This window comes from Carassius auratus, chromosome 20, assembly GCF_003368295.1.
Source record: "Carassius auratus strain Wakin chromosome 20, ASM336829v1, whole genome shotgun sequence".
NCBI classification, from domain to species: domain Eukaryota; kingdom Metazoa; phylum Chordata; class Actinopteri; order Cypriniformes; family Cyprinidae; genus Carassius; species Carassius auratus.
In genome coordinates this window covers 16,395,914-16,417,697 of record NC_039262.1, presented here as the reverse complement: position 1 = coordinate 16,417,697, position 21,784 = coordinate 16,395,914, and the positions used below count along the sequence as shown (strand labels likewise).

Genomic DNA, 21,784 nt, shown 5'->3' with positions numbered 1-21,784 from the left:
TGTTTGTACACACACACACAAATGGCATTAAATGTGTATGTGCGTGTGTGTGTGTGTGTGTGTGTGTGTGTGTGTGTGTGTGTGTATTACTATTATAATTTTAATATAATAGTTAATAATAATTAGGACGACAACTTTGTATAATGGACTGTGGTACAACAGACTTTTGCTACAGCAAGAATAGTATAGAAAGAAAATATTACAATGATCGTTGCTGCATAATATAATATAATATAATATAATATAATATAATATAATATAATATAATAGGTAAGAATTATTCATATTATTGCGCCCACAATATTCCATAAAAATAGAAATGTAAAAATAGAGCGGCTTTATGTCCCCGGAAACGCGTAACTGGGAAAACGGATATACGCAACGTAGCGGAAGAAAATGAATACAATGGCAATTTGGAAATCAATTAAGTTATGAAAAAAAGAGCATTAATTGCCTTTCTTTGTGGTGGATGTGTTACGGAATGGCGGACTGAGAGCAGTAGCGCACCGTCAGACGCTGTTTTGCCTCGACTGAAACCGTTAGTTGTTTACCGAGTCAGCCAGAAAGAGCAGGTATATTTATGACATCTGCTGAGCTTGACAATATAGCTGGAGTTGAGTTTTTAGATGTGTGTGGTAGGCGACATATCGCTGGGCGGAAATAGCCATGCAGTTCAGAACACACACACACGCATTCTGTAGATCTCGAGTTTAATAACGTTACATATTTTATTTGCTGTAAATGACGCGAGTCTATGCCACTGTAAGATTAGCAAGTTAGCTCCTAGATGCGCCGTGTATCTGTGTTGACGTGCATGTCAGTAACGTGTGTTATGTCAATGCTTTTAAAGGATACTTTGGAGAATGAGTTGATTGTTTTCGAGGGAATCCAGAGGAGGTTGAAAATAAAAAGGCTACGTTAACTGGAAGATGCCAAGAAGAAAACAACAGAATCCACAACCAGTCAAGTGTAAGCTGCTTTCTCTTCTGATATTATTAGCGAAGTTATTTGAAACGTGTATCACCCCCCTTATTTGGTTTTGGATGGTTTTTACTAATAAGGAGAAAAATCATAGAAACTCGTGTTGTCTTTTTTTGTCATAATATAAACTTGGAGATGTCTCTCTAGAATCTCTGAATGTTAGCTGTCATTAAGCAGGCTCTTCTGTTACAGTAAATTACAGAGACACCCCGACTAATTGGTTATAGTGTTATAATTAGTTTATAATATCATTATAAAGTATCTATTTATCTATCTCTCTATGAATAACATATAATTATAAATAAAAAGTGGTAATTTTGTATTGAAAGAAACATAATTGCACTGCCATCTGTTTTGACTTTGAATTGTGATTTCAGGTGTAAGTCAAGCTGACTAGATTCTTCTGATGATTATGTGCTGTGTATCCAGTGTCCTTTATTTTAAAATGTAAAATGTGACTAACAAAAGTAGCAGTTGTTTCTGTGTTTGTGTCAGATTATGAAGAAGAGCTAAATTTAGCTATCTATACGGTGAAATTCATTTTAATATTAGTTCATTTTAAGATTTTCAGTCTTAGCTGGTAAATTAATTACAGTAACAATATTTTACTTGCTGCATGGTTTGTTTCTTTGTGTCCTCTTTTTTATAAAGTTGTGATTTATTTTCAGTCTCGTCCAGCAGATGGCAGTAAAATTGCAGTAAAGCCTGAACCCGTTACTGGTCGATTCTGCATGTTTCTTTAACTTACTTTTCCGGTTTTTTTTTTTTTTATATACATGAAAATCACATTAAAATTGTCTTGGGAAAAAAAAAGTACATTGCCTTTGTTTATTTTTACTGTTTCTATGCAGATATTAATATACCTATTGTATTTTTTTTTTTTTTACCCTTGTAAATTGTAAAATATGAAAATCCATCATTAAAAGTTCTATAAATAAAACTGGCAGTGTGATGTCATTTCCACTGTGACTAGCCATTTTTCCACTAGTAAAGATGAAAGATAAACTTCTTTCCTGTCAAGCTGGAATTGTCATTATGACAAATATTGTGTGAAAACTGATTTAGTTTACTGGTAAATAATATTTCATTCATAAAATATTTCTAAAAAAAAAATGTATAAATTGTGACTTTGTTCAAATGACAGATGAAATATCTATTATTATCATAATAATATAATAACTATTATTATTTTTTTTAAAGTGCTTATAATTTAAGAAACACCCAATTCTTATGACGGTTTTGACAGTTATATTTATTTTAATTATATAATTATTAATTATACTAATTAACATGATCCCACAAGTGCATCTTGTTTGTATAATAAGTGTAAGATTCAGCATGACTTTCACGTGCTTGTATGGGCATCATATGGGTTTTGGACGTATTTTTTATTATTATTATTACTATTTTTACTTTTTAGATTTTGACTTGTATAAAAAAAAAAGAAATAAGAATGAAAAATCATAGCAAAGACAAATAAAAACTGAAATAAACACTGAAAAATGCACACATACAGACAATAACATCACAACAGACATTATCAGGAGTGATAAGGAGAGAAATATGACACAGAGACTGTCTATTTTGGGTCAAGTTGCATGATCTTTCAGTGTTGTTTTTCTATTACTGCTGTATTTGACCATGACCCTTTGCTTTCAGTGGATTCTGAAGATGGATTAGGCACTGTACGTCCAGCAAGCCTTACCTTTGAGAGCGACTTTCTCCTGGGACAAGAACTCGAGTTTTCAGATCCTGACAATGACAACAAGATCATAGGTCTTGAAAGGTTCTCAGGTGAGTTACATGAGTTTCTAAGCCTAACTTTGGTAGGGAACATTAAAGGGTTCAGACTCAAAATTTTCATTAGAAGTAAAAACAATCATTATTTTACATAGAAATTTCTTGTCAATAATTGTTTTTATTTTTATTTTAATAAAGTGATTTTTTTTATTACTTGAAAATAAATTATATGATGGCTACTGCTAAATCTTGAGGATTTTAAACATGCTTTAGTTTGCTTTATTGCTGGAATTTGACATATGTGCTCAATATGCAACATTAACTGCAAAGACTGACTTGTAATATTAGTGCTATTATGCAAACGTGCTGCATTTTGTCTGTCTGCGAGCACTGTGATCTTTCATGTACAGATGGAAGAAGTGAGTCTACCGTTCTGGAAAATTTCTCTGGTTTTGGCATTCTGACAGAACATACAATCTTAAAATGGCAAATCAGGAAAAAATACACTGTGCCACCACTATTATATAAGGGTCATCAAATCAAGACAGTCATCACCATCAAGGACACATTATAATAAGGCATTTAGTCATCATCATCATCATCACCATCATCATCATCTCCTCTCAGGGTCTTTATCATAGTTGTCATCATCATCACCATCATCATCATCATCACCATCATCATCATCATCATCTCCCTCTCATCATCATCATCATCAGCAGGACCATTATAGTCATCATCATTATCATTAGGCTGGGTAATCATCCACCTGGGGTTTCTGAAACGGGCGATATAAAGGCCCGCTCAGACTTCAGACTCACACATTTCTCCAAACTGCATGTGCATGAGGAGTGCAGAAGGAAAGCAACGTTTCATGGAAAGACAGTGAGCAGAAACACTATAGCCTTGTGTTTTGTTGGAGTACCATCTTTTATTTGTTGCATTACTTAACGTTTGTCCACTGGCTTAGTGGGTAAGTATAAACGCTAAATATTTTCCCTAGAACTTCATCTGTTGATATTTTGTGCAAAATTTGTAATTTTGACAACTGTAGATGCATGTGATCTTGCATAAAAGTTTTACTTTTTTTGTGAGAGCATTTGTCTTTAGTAACTCATGATACTAATGTTACGGTCAACTTCTACTGAAAGTCTTTTTATCAGCCCTAAATTGTAATCGAATGCTTTCACACTATCTGAGATTGCAGAAAACATATCTATGCAGCTGCAAAATGTAATGCAGTTTCCTGCTGTGGTCCTGTACAGCTGACATCAGTCTGCCTGGCTTCCCCTTGGGAGACGAGGAGAGCTCATCCTTCAGCCGCCTCAGTATGGAGAGTGACGCCGATGACCTGCGTGCGACCGAAAGCGAGCATGAAGAGAGGGTTTCTGAGTCTGCCTTTCCCTCTTACCTCTCTTGCAGGGGCTGTGGGCAGCTCCTGGAAGACCCCCTGGGACCCGGCATGGACTTGGTGGGGCCCTTCTGCATGCGCTGCTGCAAAGGGAATGCGGATGGTGTTGTGGACAGGAAGCTCTGCTCGGGCTTAGGTTTACAAGCGGAGGCTAGAGGGGGAGGGAATGAGGGCGCTGGTGCGGAGGATGGTTCCCTAAAGCTCCACTCATGCACGCTCTGTGGTTTCACTTCGCGCTACACTAACCATGTTAAGAGGCACATGAAGACACACAATGGCGAAAAGCCGTATGGGTGTCCGCTGTGCTCCTATGCATCGGCACAACTAGTAAACCTGCAAAGGCACTTGCGCATACACACCGGGGAAAAGCCCTATAAGTGCAACCACTGCACATTTGCGTGCAGTTCCTTAGGGAACCTGAAGAGGCATCAGCGTATGCATGCAGTTGGAAGCACAGGTCAGAGTGCCCTTCAGCCAATAAGCGGCAATGGTTTAAACCACATTATGCCGGGTCAGAAGGAAAAGGAAGTGGCTCCTGCCCCCACCGAAGGTAAGTAAGGTTCTTCTTTATCCACTGGGGCTGATGAAACACGGGGCAACTTTGGTCAATATTGCCATCAACGGGCAACCGGGTGAGACACAGGGCCCACGACTGATCCAAATTTGTTACCCATTCTCAGTGGGAAAGTGCCCAAGTAACATTGCTCTAAAAAAGTTAGCCAGGAAAGTTGCTAAAAAAGTTGCCATGTGCATCATCAGCCTGAAAAAAACATTGAAAAGAGAGTATTAATTCAAAATCCTTCAGTTCCAGGTGCTGTGCAATCTGCCCTGCGACCCCACATGGAAAGGGGTGGGAACTACTTGCACGCCCTTGATGGCCTCAGGCTTGCGCAGCAGTCGTCAACAGGGGTGTTGCAGTCTGGACAGAGTGCATCTGAACCTGCCTCCTTGCCCCCAAGGTTCTTCCCCTTCACTTGTCGGCTGTGTGGCACGGCCCTGGATGACGAAGACGGATCTTCGGCCCAAATATGTGCAAAGTGCACCCTGGAGATGCTCACTAAGGACACATCCAGATGCCCCGCCGAGCGAGGGGACAAGGTTTACACCTGTGCTGCCTGCCCCTTCCTCACCCACTACCCGAACCACTTGGCCCGTCACATGAAGACCCACAGCGGAGAGAAGCCATACAAGTGCCCACAGTGCGACTACGCCTCCGCCCACTTCGACAACCTCAAGCGGCACCATCGAGTACACACCGGCGAGAAACCCTACAAGTGCCACCTGTGTGACTATGCCTGCGGCAACCTGGCTAATCTCAAGAGGCACCAGCGGGTGCATTCGGGCGCTAAACCCTTTCAGTGCGCCATCTGCAACTACAGCTGCAACCAGAGTATGAACCTGAAGCGGCACATGTTGCGGCACACAGGCGAGAAGCCCCATAAGTGCCAAGAGTGTGGCTACACCACTGGCCACTGGGACAATTACAAACGACATCAGAAGAAGCACAGCCTCACGACAGATGGCTGGGCTAAAGTGCAGTTGCCTGGAAATGAGGAAGAGATGGAGGACGAAGAAGAGGTGTAGCCTCTTATTGCAAGACAGTTGTCCATATGAGATTTTACTGTTACTGCATACGCTTTGTTGGTTGCTCTTTTTTTTCTTTGTACCCTCATTTATTTTGAAAGCCATTATTTTAGACATTTCCTGGAATTGTCCACAAGCTGCTACATGAAGTCATGCACAAATTAAAAGACAGTTACCTGAATGTCCTAATGCAGGGGTTGTCCTGTCCCGCTCCTGGAGGGCTAGCCTTCTTGCAGACTCTAAAGCATAAAACACTAAACACACTTTAAACACACTTCTAAACACACATTTAAACACTAAGCACACCTGAAATGGCTAATCAAGGTCTTTAGGGTGACTTGAAAATTCCTGCCAGGTTTGTGGGAGATGATCAGCACTAAACTCTGCTGGAAAGTGGTCCCCCAGGGGCAGGTTTGGACATTCCTGATTAATGCCTTTGAACAAGGCAGTTTGTGTTACACAAAGAGTGTTCTGAGCCTGATTGTGGTTCATTTATCAGTGCCAAACTCTGCACCACTGCCACAGGAAGTTCTTCTTTAAGCCTGGAGCTACATTGCATGCACTTAAAGTTTACCCTGGTTGGCTCTTTTGAGGTTTTATGTGTTTGATCATTTATTCATCAAAGAAATTCAAAACCCTACTGATGAAAATGTCTGTTATGTTGTGATCTTTGATAATCTTGTTTTTGCTCTCAATAATTCTGAGAGGTTATGTTGCCTTTTATTGTTGTGTGTATCTTCTTTGACTGTGAAAAATGCCATTTGTCTGAGTTTACTTGAAGCAAAATGGTGCATAGTGGGTATCCGTGTCATGCTGAACATAAGAGCTTTTATTTTTGTATGTGATTTCATTTTTTTTTTTTATCTCTGAGGAATGTTTGGCATGTGTTTGCCACCCCTTGGCATTGTTAGCTATACTGAAGGACGACAGTAACCGTAAACCCTAATATGCAGTTAAACCTTCAGGTTGCCAAAAACGACAGATCATTGATGTAATCTTGTAGGTGTGTGATGCTCGAGTGTTTTCTTGTTATTATGCAGTGGTTTCATTAATGCCTTAACCTCAAATAAAAGAGTTTGTGTTGAAACTTCATCTAAGTTAATTTGCCATCTTTCAGTCACACGACTGCTCAGAAGTAAGTTCCTAATAGACCAGCAGGGTATGATTAAGCTGTGGAGACAGGCAGCGTGTAATCCTCACACTTTCATAATGAGAGCTGTGATCCTCTGCTGCGAACAGCTCTGGTAAACATGCTAATGAAGACGGCGCCCCGGGCCGCACCGGAGCACTGACAACTCTTGGCAGTGATCTTCATGCTGTTAGCTTGTGAGAATGAGTCGGAGATCATTTTTCTGAAGCGTTACAGCCTGTTTTGAGGCAAAAGCTTACATTAAAAATCAATTTTTACAATCTGTGATCACTGAATGATGAAACAAATTGTAGGAGGTCAAAAAGCTACATTTTCAATGGTTCAACCTTGGACCTTTAGTGTTTTTTTTTTTTTTTTTTACACTAAGCACAGGAGTCATTGTGTCTACAGGCAATCTCATGATAATCACACATGCTGAAATACCCATCATGCTTGTGTTATTAAACCAGGGAACAGAAAACAACACAGAGTAGCACCATTTGGCACCTAAATTTATTGAAACCCAGAAGGCTCTAACTTCCATTCTTGGATTTAAAATGAAGTGAGAATTTGAGAAATAAATCATACTGATTCATGAGCGATATACAGGGTTTAAGATTAAAGATGGTTACCCCTTTCATCCTAGATGATGATGATGATGATGATGCTGGTGAACATACTGAACATGGCAATCACAAATTACAATCATCAGCTCAAAAATAATCAGCCATACAGAACACAGACATGAGAACAACCTTCGTATTTAACACATTCTGCCTATGGGAGGAATCATATTATATATATCATCTGGGATGAAGAATAAGGGAATTTCATTCAATTTGACTATCATTGCAGTCAAAAACCCAGCATAAATTTAAAACCCATCCATTTCCCAAGCACCATGTGATCACAGTCCTCTGAGATGATTGCCACAATGCATTTAGTAAAATACAAAATGGATCTAAATGTATATGATAAAATGAAAACGAAAAATGCAGACTGGAATGATATTCTTCAAAATCAAATATATAAAGTGTACTAAGACTATCGCTGAAATTTAGATGCGAAATTTGTAAACACTCTTTTTCGACAATTTTGTAAACACTGATAAATGTTAGTTTCTAATCTTTTTATTTTTATTTATACACAGCCTGGATTATATTTGGTCAAATGATAATACAGATATTAGTAAATATTCAGAATATATATATTTAAATTGCATGTACATTAATAAAAGTGACATTACCATGATTTTTTTGTGCAAAATGCTTTAGTGAACTACAATTTTGGCATTTATGAGAAACCTTTGTAAATATCGGTTCAAGAAAAAAAAAAAAAAAAAAACCCTACAAATCTCTTGCGAATGTTCCAGGATGTTTCCCCACAGTTTTACGATCTCAATAAATACCCAAGCCATCTATCTTACTTAATACTGTGCAAAAAAAAGACATGAGTTCAGCTAGTGCAGGCGGGCCAGCCGAACACACCAAAACAAAGCGAGATTCAGGACACAGCGGTGGCCAGATTGAGAGAAGCTTTTTAGCCAACTCGTGTCCGGTGCTACATTTAATGTTAAATTTGAGAAGTTAAACTGTAAGGCGTCTGAATCAGCATAAGGCAGAGAGAAAGCAGGCCACAGTAAAGTCTTGTATTTTCATCCATGCAATGAATATGCAGTAGGTGTCAGGTTGAGTTTACCTCTCCTGAACAAAAAACAAAACAAAAAAAAACAGGAAGCTGCAGAGATCTACCACGCCATGGTTAATATTGCAGCCACCACGCAATAGTTTGAGCAACATTGGCACACTGAATGATACGAAGCACATCTCTATTAAATAAAATTCTCAACTGATTTTAAAAGGAACATATCAACACAGTTTGCTGGTATGGATCTTCCTCTAGTAGGCCACTACTGTCATAAGCAGTCGAGAAAATGAGACAAAAGGTGTCTGCCAGATGATGATATGAGAGGAAAAGCACAGTTTTGTGTCTCTAGTAAGAAAGTACGATTCAATAAAGCCCGTCTTCAGAAGAAAATTTCATCACAGCCTCTCTTTGAATGTAGCAACTTGCCCTGAGGTGCTTATGTAACCCTGTCTCAATTTAACCATTGACGTTGTCTCCAATTATGCCTCAAATCTGAAATCATCCAATTTTTGTTACTTTAGGTGAGTGAGCACTGAATCTGAGGCCTCTGATGAAAGTAATGAGACCTGAGTCAAAATTATGTACTTCACAGGCCATTTTTGAGACCGTTGATATAATTATTTTTTTCAAAATGGATTACAAAACTGCAGAACTGGGCATTTATTAAACTACACTCGTCGCAGAGAAACCGCTAAATGAATCTGTCTCCTTTAGTCCAGTTTTTGAGGATGACTCCATCAAAGGTCATCGTCCCCTATTCCTTCAAAGGAGTAGTTTCCATGGAAATCATTGCTGCTGATGTCACTGGCTGAGTTGGAAGAGCTTAGTCCTCTCAGGGAGACAGAAGACAGCTTGGTCTGTGGAAATAAAAATGAATAACAATAATAATAATAGAGCGAACATTAGAAAAATATCTAAATAACTACAACTAAAACGACAATTAAAAAAAAAATGCTAACTGAAATAAAATATGAATATTAATTAGATGACAAATTGTGCTTTGGATATAAAATAAGTTTAAACTGAAATACTAAAACTGAAAGAAAGCTAAACTTAACTATAGATAAACACTGAAAACGTGAAAAACTTAATTTGAAATATTAAATACTATAATGGTATATAAATAATAACAGTATATATACAGTATAAATAAAAACAGTTTAGAGAAGGTTGCCATTGTGAGTCAATCATTGACAACTCACAGAGAGTTTGACTACTTGTTCACGGCTGGGATCCGGGGAATCCTGAAAAACAGTCATATGCATATCACAGATCAACAATGGTACATCTCCCATATCAAAACTAGAGGTGTTCTGCATTAGCAACAAGCTCGGTGCCCACCAGTAATGGAGGAGACTTCACAGCTTGCTGACTGTCAGAGCGCTGGAACGAGCCGTTCTGTCGCTTCTTCTGCATCTGCTGGAAACACAAATCACACAAACTCAGAAAAAACACACAAAATACCCTGCAAACAGGCATGAAATACTAATTATACTACATTTATTTTCATAAAACACTTCCTTGAACTTATTGTGAATGGTTCATAGATGCATATTATTGAGGAGAATAATGTTTTGAAGTCTTTCAAAACTTGAAAGTTTTATTTTTATTTTTTATAAATGCAAGTTATTGATCTCATTGTGAATAATTCATCCATACATCACAATGTTGCATAGCTCTGTCTTGTGGTGAAGTGACAGATTTTTCTCTGATAACAACGTATACCAGACTTCTCTGTGTAATCTGTTTAACCCCTGCCTCTTTTTTGCAATCAACCACCAGCGTGCATCTTGCAATAGCTCTGCAATGCGTGTCTAGTTGGAAAGTTTACATGCGGTTAGTTTTTAATCGGTGTACTTCAGTTCAAACAAACTCCATCTCAATTTTTTCCACCAAATTCAAAATCCTCCGACATCGTTGTTTCACCTTTTTTTCGTAAAGCGCGTTTGACTTTGACACTGGGTCAGTACTTCTGTCAATTTCACATGTGACTTTTTTTCAACAACTATGTATAGCGTGAGGTTGGGCTGGATGCAAGATGAGCATTTGTGGTTAAAAAGTATATACATTTTTATTGTTTTAAGAAAATGACCGATGGTTTCACTAGATAAAACTCTTATTCCTTGGCTGGGATCGTGTAGAGCTCTTTGAAGCTGCACTGAAAATACAGTTGGGAATTTCAACCCGTTGGCCACCATTGATGTCCACTATATAGAGAAAAATCCTGGAATGTTTAATAAAAACCTTAATTTCTTTGCAACTGAAGACAAAAAGACATGAACATCTTGGATGACATGGGGGTGAGTAAACTATCAAGAAATTATTATTCTGGAAGTGAACCGATCTTACAAGGGAGTATACTTTTAAAAAAAAAAAAATATATATATATACTGTACTTTCAAGTTGACTTTAAGTGAGCTCAGTTTTGCACAGCTAAGTCTCTCCAGCAAACAGATGATTTAACCATCATTTAAGACCAGGTTATGCTGAAAGAGTTCTTCATCTGGCAAAAACAAATGAAGACTCAAGCTCTTAAATGAATCAAACATAGATGCATTCACCGACTGAAACTCCACAGATATTTGGCAGGTCTTTACAAGACAAACATCGATACTGACCTTTTTAATGCTTCCGCCAGATTTCTTCACCATCAGCTCATCTACCATAGACTGCAGACAGATACTCATCATGATAGCCTGGGGAAAATCAATATAAACTCATAGTCCAGTGATTCTCAAACAGACAAACATTTATTGGTCACTACTGGATATTTCATTAAGGCTCATTCACTATTTTTACCTTTGCCATTTTCTAAACTCACTTAAATTGCATCTTTAAAAACAACTTTAAAATCTAATATTTAGATAACATTTGAAATCTTCAGCGAATCTCAAAATGAATGCCTAAAATAACTTGTAGCATTTTAAAACAGTACAGAACTTCCATATCATCGATTGATTCTGTGCTGACCTGTGGACTGGTGATGGTGACCCACTGCAGACGGTCTTTGCTCATCAGGTACTCAAAGGCCAGCTCTAGTTTCACGTCACATTTACTGGAACTGCTTGGGTTTGCGGTACCGTTCGCCACAGGCACCTGCTGTAGAATCAGGCCGGGTCATCACAAATACGATCATCATAATCATTGTTATTTGTGTCGAGGCAATTACAGAGGCCATTTCTAAACTCCTCTACGTGGCAATTACCTTCAAAGCTCAATTAGTCATCATTAGCTCTGCTCTAAATGTCAACGTCCTCATAATTACGTAGCATCATCAGCACAACAACAAAAAAGTGTCTCATTAGAATAGTCTCAGATGACAAGGCAGACAACTTCTTCACACAGACACCGGAAACTCTGTCAGTCCCATTAGAGACACATTGCTACGCAGTCCCAGCATGCTCCGCGTCAGGCCCTGGTCTCAGAGGACGGCCGTTCTGAGCTCATTAGTACACAACTCTGCTATTCTAGAGCAAAGACTAAGCCAAGACCACTGCAGAGTGAAGCAAAAACAACTTCCAATATGCACTGAAGTGCTTGTATTGGACCAAACTTGAAAATATTCCAAGCATTTTCAAATTCTCAGTAGACGTTGTTTAGGTATTGCTACAATGTGTCACATTTGTTAATTAACCTAGTGTTTAAAATCAAGCGGTGGAGAAGATACAGAATGAAGATTTTGATTGTCTTCATTTTGTTCCTAAATTCTGGTATACTAAAATGGATGGAGAAAACCACAAAAGGCATACATTTAGTGGATTCGCATGAAATAAATATCAATAGATAGATGGATGAGTGTCTGGTAGCTGATCGTTATAATCAAGCAAGCAGACAAACAACAGTCTCGTTTCCTTGCTGAAAGTGGCTTTTTTGGTCATCCTCATTTCAACTTCCCGTTTTCCAAAATAGACCAACCAGACATGCCTGAAGAGACAGTCATAGAAGGAATTTGGAGAAAAGAGCTGTCTGGAGACGCAAAAGGAAGTTTTCCTAAATCCTTACCTTAAATAGTAGTACATATTATTTTATGTATTTATTTACAAAAAGATAAGACATTATTATACGGATCATTATCATGCTGTACATTATAATGCTTAAAATTGCTTGTAGTATTTAAAACATTTTATTTTTAGAATTTTATTTTTAATTTTTTTAGATGAAATAGAATTTCAGTTTTTGCTGGCTGTTTATTTTAAGCAACTATGTCTAAAATCCAAGTGGTGTGGTTCTTTCTTTAAAAATGTGACCTCATTTGACTTAACTATTCACATACTTCAGGAATGAACTCAGGAACTGCTGAACGACAAGCTTTTGTGGCCAATGTGTCTATTTTTTGTATGATTTTGCTAAATGCAAGGTTTGCATTTACCATTTTTCAGCAATTTAAGTAGGCTAATTTAAATAGGAATCCATTTAATCAGGAGTTTTGCATGAAGCAAAAAAGTTCCCCATGCAGATTTTGCCCACGTTGGTCAAAAATAATTGCGACATTGACCAACATATGCGGTCTGCTTGCTTCGTACATCAAAAATTGAACTTTTAGAATGCAAAATTGCAATTATGTCTGCCTTATTATAAAATTTTAATTATTTATCTTTTAAGTCAAACTTACAGATGAGGTGACCCGCCAGCATCTCATGCGCGTGACTTTGAAGCTGCCCTCTTTCATCTGATCACTGGGCAATTTGACGTGAAAGTTGAGTTCGTTGTTGCCGGCCCCAACTATAACATGACAGCCCTTCTCAGGAAAATCTGTTATGCAGGGATCAAACTTGATATAGCCATAGTACTTCAGAGTCTGAGCCAATCTGATGAACTGTGGGACAAAATATAGTTATACGCAGATGATTACCCAACAGACACATAGGCTTCAACAGAATACATTCACGTCTGAGAATTTACTTCAGCTTTTATAGAAGCAGTGAATTTCTTCACTACTTTTACACTAGGGAGATCAAATAACGTGTATGGCGGAGCTCAGCCGTACCTCCTTTTTTGAGCCTTTCTCCTGCAGGGATTTCAGCTGTCTGTGCTGCTCTTTGTTCACAAGGATCCAGCCCCGCTCTATGTCAGACACCGTCTGAGTGGAAGAAAGAGGAAAAAATCTGTTTCTCTCACTCTGAAGTTGAATGAATAAATTGTTTTTAAGGGAAGATTTGTGCAGTTCTTCCAGCTCAATATGCAGTCAGGATTAATTTTCTTGTTCCGTCTAGTTTTTATTTTATTTTCATTGTTAGTTTTCAATTCTACTTTTAGTTTAATTACATATATATATTACATATCTTCTAATTAAAACAGTAAGATTTATAATATATAGGGATGTAACTATTCACTCAACTCACGATTCACAATTTTGATTTCACGATTCAATTTTCTCACGATTTTTTCACAATGAGATTGAAGACATTATACAGTAAATGATTATTGCTGCATGTTTTTTGTGAAATTTAAATAAAACTGAACAGAAATCTTTAAAACAAACCCCAAATCAAATAAGTTACACAAAAGAAATCTCTTCATATTAAAAAACTGAGGCTTTGTCCGAGGCAACCACTGCATTTTATTCATGACCCAAACAAAGATGCAGCATACATTTAGCATGACCAGTTTTTAATTTAAGGTTGTATAAATTCGATATCTGAGGAAAAAACAGAATGTTCTGACTTTAGTTTTGTCAAACTATACTACATAAAACATCTCTGAAAGAAACGGCAGACAAGCTGAATAAGATGCAATTTTACTCTCTACCAGCAGGTGGCTTATGAACAGCAATGCTACAGTGTTTTCTGGGTTATCACTGTAAACATAGCAGATCTGCTTATGAACACTACTTCAATATGCTTCTTTCAGAGGCTCTAAAATTTCACCTCAGAGATACATATATATAAATTCCTACTCACGATTTGTTTGTCATCTCAACTGAATTGAATGATCACATATTTGATTCGATTTTCAATCGGCTCGCAGCTCATCATTACATCACTAATAATATATTATGTATCAAAAAAAAAAAAAAAAATTATATATATATATATATTTTTTTTTTTTTTTTTTTTTCGCCATTTTATTTTAGTTTTGGAGTTTTACAAGCTCTTGGTGCATAACTAAGATCTGTAAAGTTGCAAATACTAAAGTCTAAAATCCAAAGATATATTATTTATCAAAGTAAAGACTCTGTCACAACCCCCTAAAATAGTTCAGTCAAACACGCCCCCACATGTCTATGTCACTATGTGGGAAGATTTGAGTAATGCCGCTCCTAATGTTCACGCAAAGAAAGAAGGTGTGGTTTCAGTAACCACAGTTAGTGTCGAAGCAGCCATGTCAGGGAGATGCTGTGTGTATGAAAGCAAAAACACTTTATTTGGCTTTCAGAAAGTAGCTGCATTTAGAAATCTTTAAGATTACTTACAACAGAACAGCAACACATTTTTATGGACGACCTCTTAGTGAAGGTAGGAGAGGAGGTAATTCTGACTTTGACAATCTGGCGCTTCTGAATCAGCTATTGTAAGTAGGATTTGTTATTAGTTTAAGTATTTGCTATTGACTGTTCAAATGCGGAGTTTTGCGCTTCATGTGTGTGTGTGTGTGTGTGTGTGTGTGAGTGAGAGAGAGAGAGAGTCACACAGTCGACTCAGCGGTCTTATCCGTCCGTGGCTTGTGCACTAACACATACAAGCTTCATCACTGTGTCTTTTACATGACTCTGTTCCCCTTTCGAGCTTGAACTGATGGTAAAACTAAGCACATTATTAACTGTCTTTACATTTATTTTGAAAGATGAATCTCGCAATTATGGAAAGGGGCATTATGTTTCCGACGAGTGCTTGCGGTGTTCGGCCAATCACAATGCACTGGGTCAGTTGGCCAATCAGAGCAGACTGCGCTTGTCAGAAGGAGGGACTTTGTAGAAGACTAGGCGTTTGAGAGAGGCGGGGCACAATAATGTACAGTATTTGAAAAATAAAGTGATTTTCGAACATTGAAGCATGTCAACATATTCTGTTACTCCCCTTTAAATCGTGTTATTCATTTATTGTTTATTTGCGTTAAGTTAAAGGGACTGTTCAGCCAAAAAAAAAAGCCCTTTAATACAAATTTTACATTTAGTTTTTAAAGACGAAAACTAAGAGAAATATAAATAAGCCAATGTTGGATGATTTCCACAAAGTTTAAATGACTGTATATGTATACATTTTATAATTATATATACAGTGGGTACGGAAAGTATTCAGACCACCTTAAATTTTTCACTCCGTTATATTGCAGCCATTTGCTAAAATCACTTAAGTTCATTTTTTCCCTCATTAACATACACACAGCACCCCATATTGACAGAGAAACACAGAATTGTTGAAAGTTTTGCAGAATTATATATATATAAAAAAACTGAAATAATCACATGATCCTAAGTATTCAGACCCTTTGCTGTGACACTCATATATTTAACTCAGGTGCTGTCCATTTCTTCTAATCATCCTTGAGATGGTTCTACAACTTCATTTGAGTCCAGCTGTGTTTGATTATACTGATTGGACTTCATTAGGAAAGCCACACACCAGTCTATATAAGACCTGACAGCTCACAGTGCATGTCAGAGCAAATGAGAATCATGAGGTCAAAGGAACTGCCTGAAGAGCTCAGAGACCGAATTGTGGCAAGGCACAGATCTGGCCAAGGTTACAAAAAAAATTCTGCTGCACTTAAGGTTCCTAAGAGCACAGTAGCCTCCATAATCCATAAATGGAAGACATTTGGGATGACCAGAACCCTTAGTAGAGCTGGCCGTCCGGCCAAACTGAGCGATCGGGGGAGAAGAGCCTTGGTGAGAGAGGTAAAGAAGAACCCAAAGATCACTGTGACTGAGCTCCAGAGATGCAGTCAGGAGGTGGGAGAAAGTTGTAGAAAGCCAACCATCACTGCAGCCCTCCACCAGTCGGGGCTTTACGGAAGCCTCTCCTCAGTGACACATGAAAACCCCCATGGAGTTTGTTAAAAAACACCTGAAGGACTCTGGTCTGATGTGACCAAGATAGAACTTTTTGGCCTTAATTCTAAGCGGTATGTGTGGAGAAAACCAGGCACTGCTCATCACCTGTCCACTACAGTCCCAACAGTGAAGCATGGTGGGGCAGCATTATGCTGTGAGGGTGTTTTTCAGCTGCAGGGACAGGATGACTGGTTGCAATCGAGGGAAAGATGAATGCGGCCAAGTACAGGGATATCCTGGACGAAAACCTTCTCCAGCGTGCTCAGGACCTCAGACTGGGGCGAAGGTTCATCTTCCAACAAGACAATAACCCTAAGCACACAGCTAAAATAACAAAGTAGTGGCTTCAAAACAACTCTGTGACTGTTCTTGAATGGCCCAGCCAGAGCCCTGACTTAAACCCAATTGAGCATCTCTGGAGAGACTGTAAAATGGCTGTCCACCAATGTTTACCATCCTACCTGACAGAACTGGAGAGGATCTGCAAGGAGGAATGGCAGAGGATCCCCAAATCCAGGTGTGAAAAACTTGTTGCATCTCAAAAAGACTCATGGCTGAATAAGATCAAAGGGGTGCTTCTATTAAATACTGAGCAAAGGGTCTGAATACTTAGGACCATGTGATATCTCAGATTTTCTTTTTTAATAAATGTGCAAAAATATCATTGTTATTCTGTGTTTTTCTTTCAAAATGGGGTGCTGTGTGTACATTAATGAGGAAAAAATTAACTTAAATTAGCAAATGGCTGCAATATAACAGAGTGAAATATTTAAGGGGGTCTGAATACTTTCACTGTATGTATATATATATATATATATATATATATATATATATATATATATATTTATTATTATTATTTTTTTTTTTTTTGACAATCAGAACAGGAGACACATTGTTTGCCAGAACAGTTATGCACATTATGCCAACTTTTTGTGTGATGGACCAAACTGAGTATCTTTTAAACTAGTAGACTGTTACCTGAGCATATAACAAGTTGAGTCCCACACGGTCCTCCATGACATCACTGTCGTACGCTGTGTCCCAGTAGCTAAGAATAGGGCAGGAAACAATAATGAAAAGTTATGCAATGGAAATACTATAATTTACCTTCCTCCTCTTTGATCACATTCACATTCTGATGTTTCATCTAAAACCACAAAAGAGCACAAAAGAGACTTAAAATCATGTGCACTGCATTTTACTGCGAAATCACATCATTTCTTTACGCATGCCTGAGGATCTAACTGCAGCTTACCAATAGTCTAGAAGAATTGTATTCAAATATTCCATTAAGTTAAACTTAAAGAAAAGGTTGTTATGTATGTAACGTTGCTTCTGTCTATGGCTACAGAGCAATACTAGCGTATAGGTTACTGAACAAATCCTGCTGCAGTATATGTCTCCATTTGCCTAGAAGCAAATGACAATATGGCTAATGAGCAATCTTCAGCTCAATGGCCATCCTGACCGTCCATATGTCAAAAACTGTTCTCATCATGCCGTGGGCAGAACAAGGTCTGTTAAGTAAGTTTTTAGCAGAGTTTGTAAGAGCACAATGATGTAATCTTGCATAACATATTGTTCACATAGCAGCCAAAACTGGATATCCGTTAAATCTCATTTGAATGCTTTTAGCGGTTGATGCTGGAGCATTTTAAAACTATACATGACAAGCAGTGATTTAAAAAAATGTTTTTAAAGTCTCTTATACTCACTAAAGCTTAATTTATTTGATCAAACACACAGTAAAATGGGTAGTATCAAGAAAGTTCATCTCACAGTTCAGACAGAATTGTTAGACATACACTCGCAATTGTGACAAACTCAGAATAGGGAGATTACACGTGCAATTCGGATTAAGTTGCAATTTTGATCTTTTTCTCCATGAGAACTGCAAATTTAGATCTCACAATTTTAAGAAAAAATTCAGAAAATTTGCAAGATTTAAACTCACTATTGTAAGAAAAAATTATAATTGTGAGATAAAAACTCGCTATTACCTTTTTTTTTTTTGATGGCGGAAATGGGCTTCCATAATTTTGAATAATTTATTGCATCCTTCCTAATTAAAAATGTTAATGTCTTAATTTCTACAGACACCAAACTTTGAACAGTAGCTGTGTTTTTCATTTATAATATTCCTGTGCTTTTCTACCCTTTCCTCCCTGTCAGCAGCCAATCAGAGCAGCCAGATCTATATTCCATTCCTGATGTAGTGAACAGGTGCGATCTGGCTGAAGGCTGTCTGTAGTCTCCTGTAAAGTAGGTCAAGAGGCCTGCAGTTCCTCTGAGGGAACTGAAAAGAAAAACGCCAGCATATTGTGCATCCTTTCCAACAGAACAAGGTGAAGAGGTGTGAGATTTAGCTTACCAAGGATGTACAAGTAGTGAAAGTGGAAACATTTTTGGCAAAATAATCTCTGGTAAGCTGTGCTAATATGCTAAAAAACAATTTGTGTTCACATAACGCATTCACACCTGCTAATGCACATGGTGAAACACATGCTGTTTCAATGCCCTTGCTGGAGATTTTACATAAATAATCTCCCCTGATTCTCACTAATTATTCCGTTGCATAAACCACATACTCCAAAGTGCATTTAATGAATACCGCAGTTAATACACCACTAAGAACATCAAGATTTATATGCTGTATACGGATGTGCACTTTCCAGCTAATAAATAATGAAGTTTGTATTGCTTTAACCACTTCAGAGATTCTGGAAAGCACAGCACTTCGGAGACCGTTTGAGTTTTAAAAGAGACGTCTAAATCCAATTTCAAGTCCAAAAAGTCTATAGTGGAAATATGAAAACTACTGCTGCACAGAACCACATGATCAGATCGCTGTGGTAATGATGTTTATACCCATGTCTACAACAGGAAGGCAAAAACTGCCTTTCTAGTCATTTAAACACAGTGAAAGTTGAGCCTTGTGGGGCACCTCTTCCTGAAGCAAATATCCATGTGTTGAATAGCCCTCTGAGAGCTGTTTGTTAAAACATCTCACCATTAAAGTTATACTCTGGGAGGCACTCATGAGGTTTCTCAGAAACAACTTTAAACTGGAAATTTGGAAAGTTTAAGCTCTATTAAAGGGATAGTTCTACAAAAGTTAAATGTTCACTACAAGAAAATTTTAATATAACTGTTTTAGCATATCCTGACTTGGGGTGAGTGATCATGTAATGAGTAATTTTATTTCACGGCAACGTTATATAGTACAATATAGTTATTATTATTTTTTAAATAAGGTCTTTATGATAGCAACACATTTGATACCATAGAAATTTCATAATTCTTGCCACCAGTGTCAATTTCACACACACTATATATATACATATATTTATAAAATAAATAATAGTACAAAAATAAAGCTTACTGAAGACAAGCAAACAGTCAGCAATTAAATAAGAAATTAATTACAAGCAACGGGACAAAAAAACACAACAACAACAACAACAAATAAATAAGAAATGCTTATACATTGTATAAAGTAATCAAATGTATAAAAGCACTGCTTATTCTTCACTGTTTAAATATATATTTCTTCTTATTAAAAGATACAAAAGTTGTTTAGCCAAGAGCAGTGAGAGATTTTCTCTCTTCTGTTGTTTGATTAACATGAACGACAGACACCAGTGAAATAATTACAGCATGAATATTAGACTGCTGTCATTTTAAGAGCTGCCCGGATATACTGTTATACGTGTGTTTTCTTTCTCCGATGTTTGCTTTCACTTAATACCTAAATTACTGTGTTTACAAGTAAATTTGCAAAGACGGCTATTTTGATACATACAATTGTGTTTCACTGGCTTCAAGGCTTATAAAGAGGTCAAATTGACTCTGTTCAATACTCCAGTGCTCTACGAGCACCATCTTCACATGCGTGTACCTCTCTAATGCTCAAAAACTCTAATGCTCAAGAAAAGTGTGCGCATATCAAAATCAGTTCTTTCACTGCTGACTGAGTTTCATCAGCTTAAAATCTAGTTTTTAAATCTCAGTGCTTAAAAACACATGCAAATGATAAGTTTTAAGGCCACGTAGCACAGCAACGTCGTGAAAAATGTAACCGCTATAAAGATGATAGCCGAAAATCTCTAACGGTAGACACATTTCTACTGATCAATTGTGTCTACCGTATATCGCCCACCTCTTAATCCTGAACAATGCATTGTAATGTTCTGTGTATTATAAGCGTGCACTGCAATTATGTCACCTGCTGCTTCAAATGATAAGCTCTTTAAAGCAGTGTGAATTGATTGGATGTCAATGTTTTTATCATTCATCAGCAAGAAATTTTTTTTTTTAAAGTGATGTCCTTACCATTGTAGTTGTGGTGTGAACAGGTTTAAAATGACATGAAGTTGAGTAAATGACAGAATTTTTATTTTTGTTATTGATTTAGAAGTATATGAAGTACATTTAACAAATTTTATAAGAACTTGCTCTCTAGGCTACATACATGTATTTTTATTGTTCACTTTGCTGTAGGGCCGAATGCTCAACCATTACTTCCAAAATAAGTTTTGTACCTTTTACGGAGGATGATGCGGTAGTCGGGACTATGCAGGCTGGTGATGGACACGTAGGGCAGCTCAAATTCTTGCAGTTTTCTCACGTCTGGGGCACCGTGGGAGGTCAGAGAGGTTTGGACAAGGAAATGAGAGACCACATGAAATGTATGAGTGCATTCAGACTCAAGGACATTTGGAGAATAATAACAATGACAACAAACAAAGTGAGATCCATCTGGCTAAAGCCGCAGAGGGCACAATAACATGTTTATCACTTTGTGCAAGAGAGAGAAGGAAGAACAGGGAGGGAAGGGGGGAGAGAATAAATGCTGCAGCTGTTAGAAAAGACGTTTTCTCTAGAGTCGGGAAAGAGGGAAGCTAGGGACTGAACTGAATTGAGCTTTTAGAAACATTAAAAACAGAAGTGTGAAAAGAAGAAGAGACAACAAAGATCTATAGCATATTGCATGCCATCACAACTTGTCTTTCTACTCTTTGGCTTACCCTTTCAGAGCTCTGACATTAGACAGCATGTTAAGACAAGAATGGTATTATGTGACAGGAATGTTTTAATAAATACATATGAACTCAAACATTATCACCACGTTTCTAATTGGTTGCAAAGTTGTTGCTTATAGTTGTCACTGTAAAGATCTCAAAAGTCTTATAAGTATTAAAAAATAATAATAATTAATTACATTTTTCTTTTCGTTATTTTGTTTTATTATTAAACAGTATTATTGTCAATAATTATAGTCATAGTAATAATGATTACA

General features: G+C 37.4%; 2 protein-coding genes across 7 annotated transcripts in view; one reads left to right on the top strand and one right to left on the bottom strand.

Annotated features, from left to right (window-relative positions):
* The first annotated feature begins 375 nt into the window (after positions 1-375).
* LOC113121049 (zinc finger protein 513-like) lies at positions 376-8,189 on the top strand. 4 transcript variants are annotated; one of them, XM_026291266.1, is made up of 5 exons: positions 376-572; positions 851-969; positions 2,641-2,775; positions 3,987-4,682; positions 4,938-8,189. In XM_026291266.1, the coding sequence occupies exons 2-5, from the start codon at positions 930-932 to the stop codon at positions 5,714-5,716; spliced, it is 1,650 nt and encodes a 549-aa protein (XP_026147051.1). In that variant the 5' UTR covers positions 376-572; positions 851-929; the 3' UTR covers positions 5,717-8,189. The 4 variants fall into 4 exon arrangements, with proteins under 4 accessions (XP_026147051.1, XP_026147052.1, XP_026147054.1 ...); XM_026291267.1 differs by lacking the exons at positions 376-572; positions 851-969 and having other exon boundaries at positions 3,132-4,682; XM_026291269.1 differs by lacking the exons at positions 376-572; positions 851-969 and having other exon boundaries at positions 2,641-3,694.
* The window catches only part of snx17 (sorting nexin 17), a 27,122-nt gene continuing 12,678 nt past the window's right edge, over positions 7,341-21,784 (bottom strand). For 2 of the 3 annotated variants that reach the window (XM_026291271.1, XM_026291272.1), the window contains 9 exons: positions 21,027-21,114; positions 17,464-17,533; positions 13,480-13,572; positions 13,105-13,308; positions 11,463-11,591; positions 11,111-11,188; positions 9,834-9,911; positions 9,695-9,736; positions 7,341-9,349 (listed from right to left, as the gene is read on the bottom strand). In XM_026291271.1, the coding sequence (XP_026147056.1) occupies positions 9,230-9,349; positions 9,695-9,736; positions 9,834-9,911; positions 11,111-11,188; positions 11,463-11,591; positions 13,105-13,308; positions 13,480-13,572; positions 17,464-17,533; positions 21,027-21,114 (902 nt within the window). In that variant the 3' untranslated portion in view covers positions 7,341-9,229. The remainder of the gene's footprint in view (positions 9,350-9,694; positions 9,737-9,833; positions 9,912-11,110; positions 11,189-11,462; positions 11,592-13,104; positions 13,309-13,479; positions 13,573-17,463; positions 17,534-21,026; positions 21,115-21,784) is intronic. The other variant, XM_026291273.1, reaches the window with a different exon arrangement.

Excerpts from the sequence above, each read along its gene's own strand:
- LOC113121049 (XM_026291266.1), top strand. The coding sequence starts at position 930 with ATGCCAAGAAGAAAACAACAGAATCCACAACCAGTCAAGT. Across the intron at positions 970-2,640 it reads GAATCCACAACCAGTCAAGT|TGGATTCTGAAGATGGATTA; the intron begins GTAAGCTGCTTT and ends CTTTGCTTTCAG. Across the intron at positions 2,776-3,986 it reads AGGTCTTGAAAGGTTCTCAG|CTGACATCAGTCTGCCTGGC; the intron begins GTGAGTTACATG and ends GGTCCTGTACAG.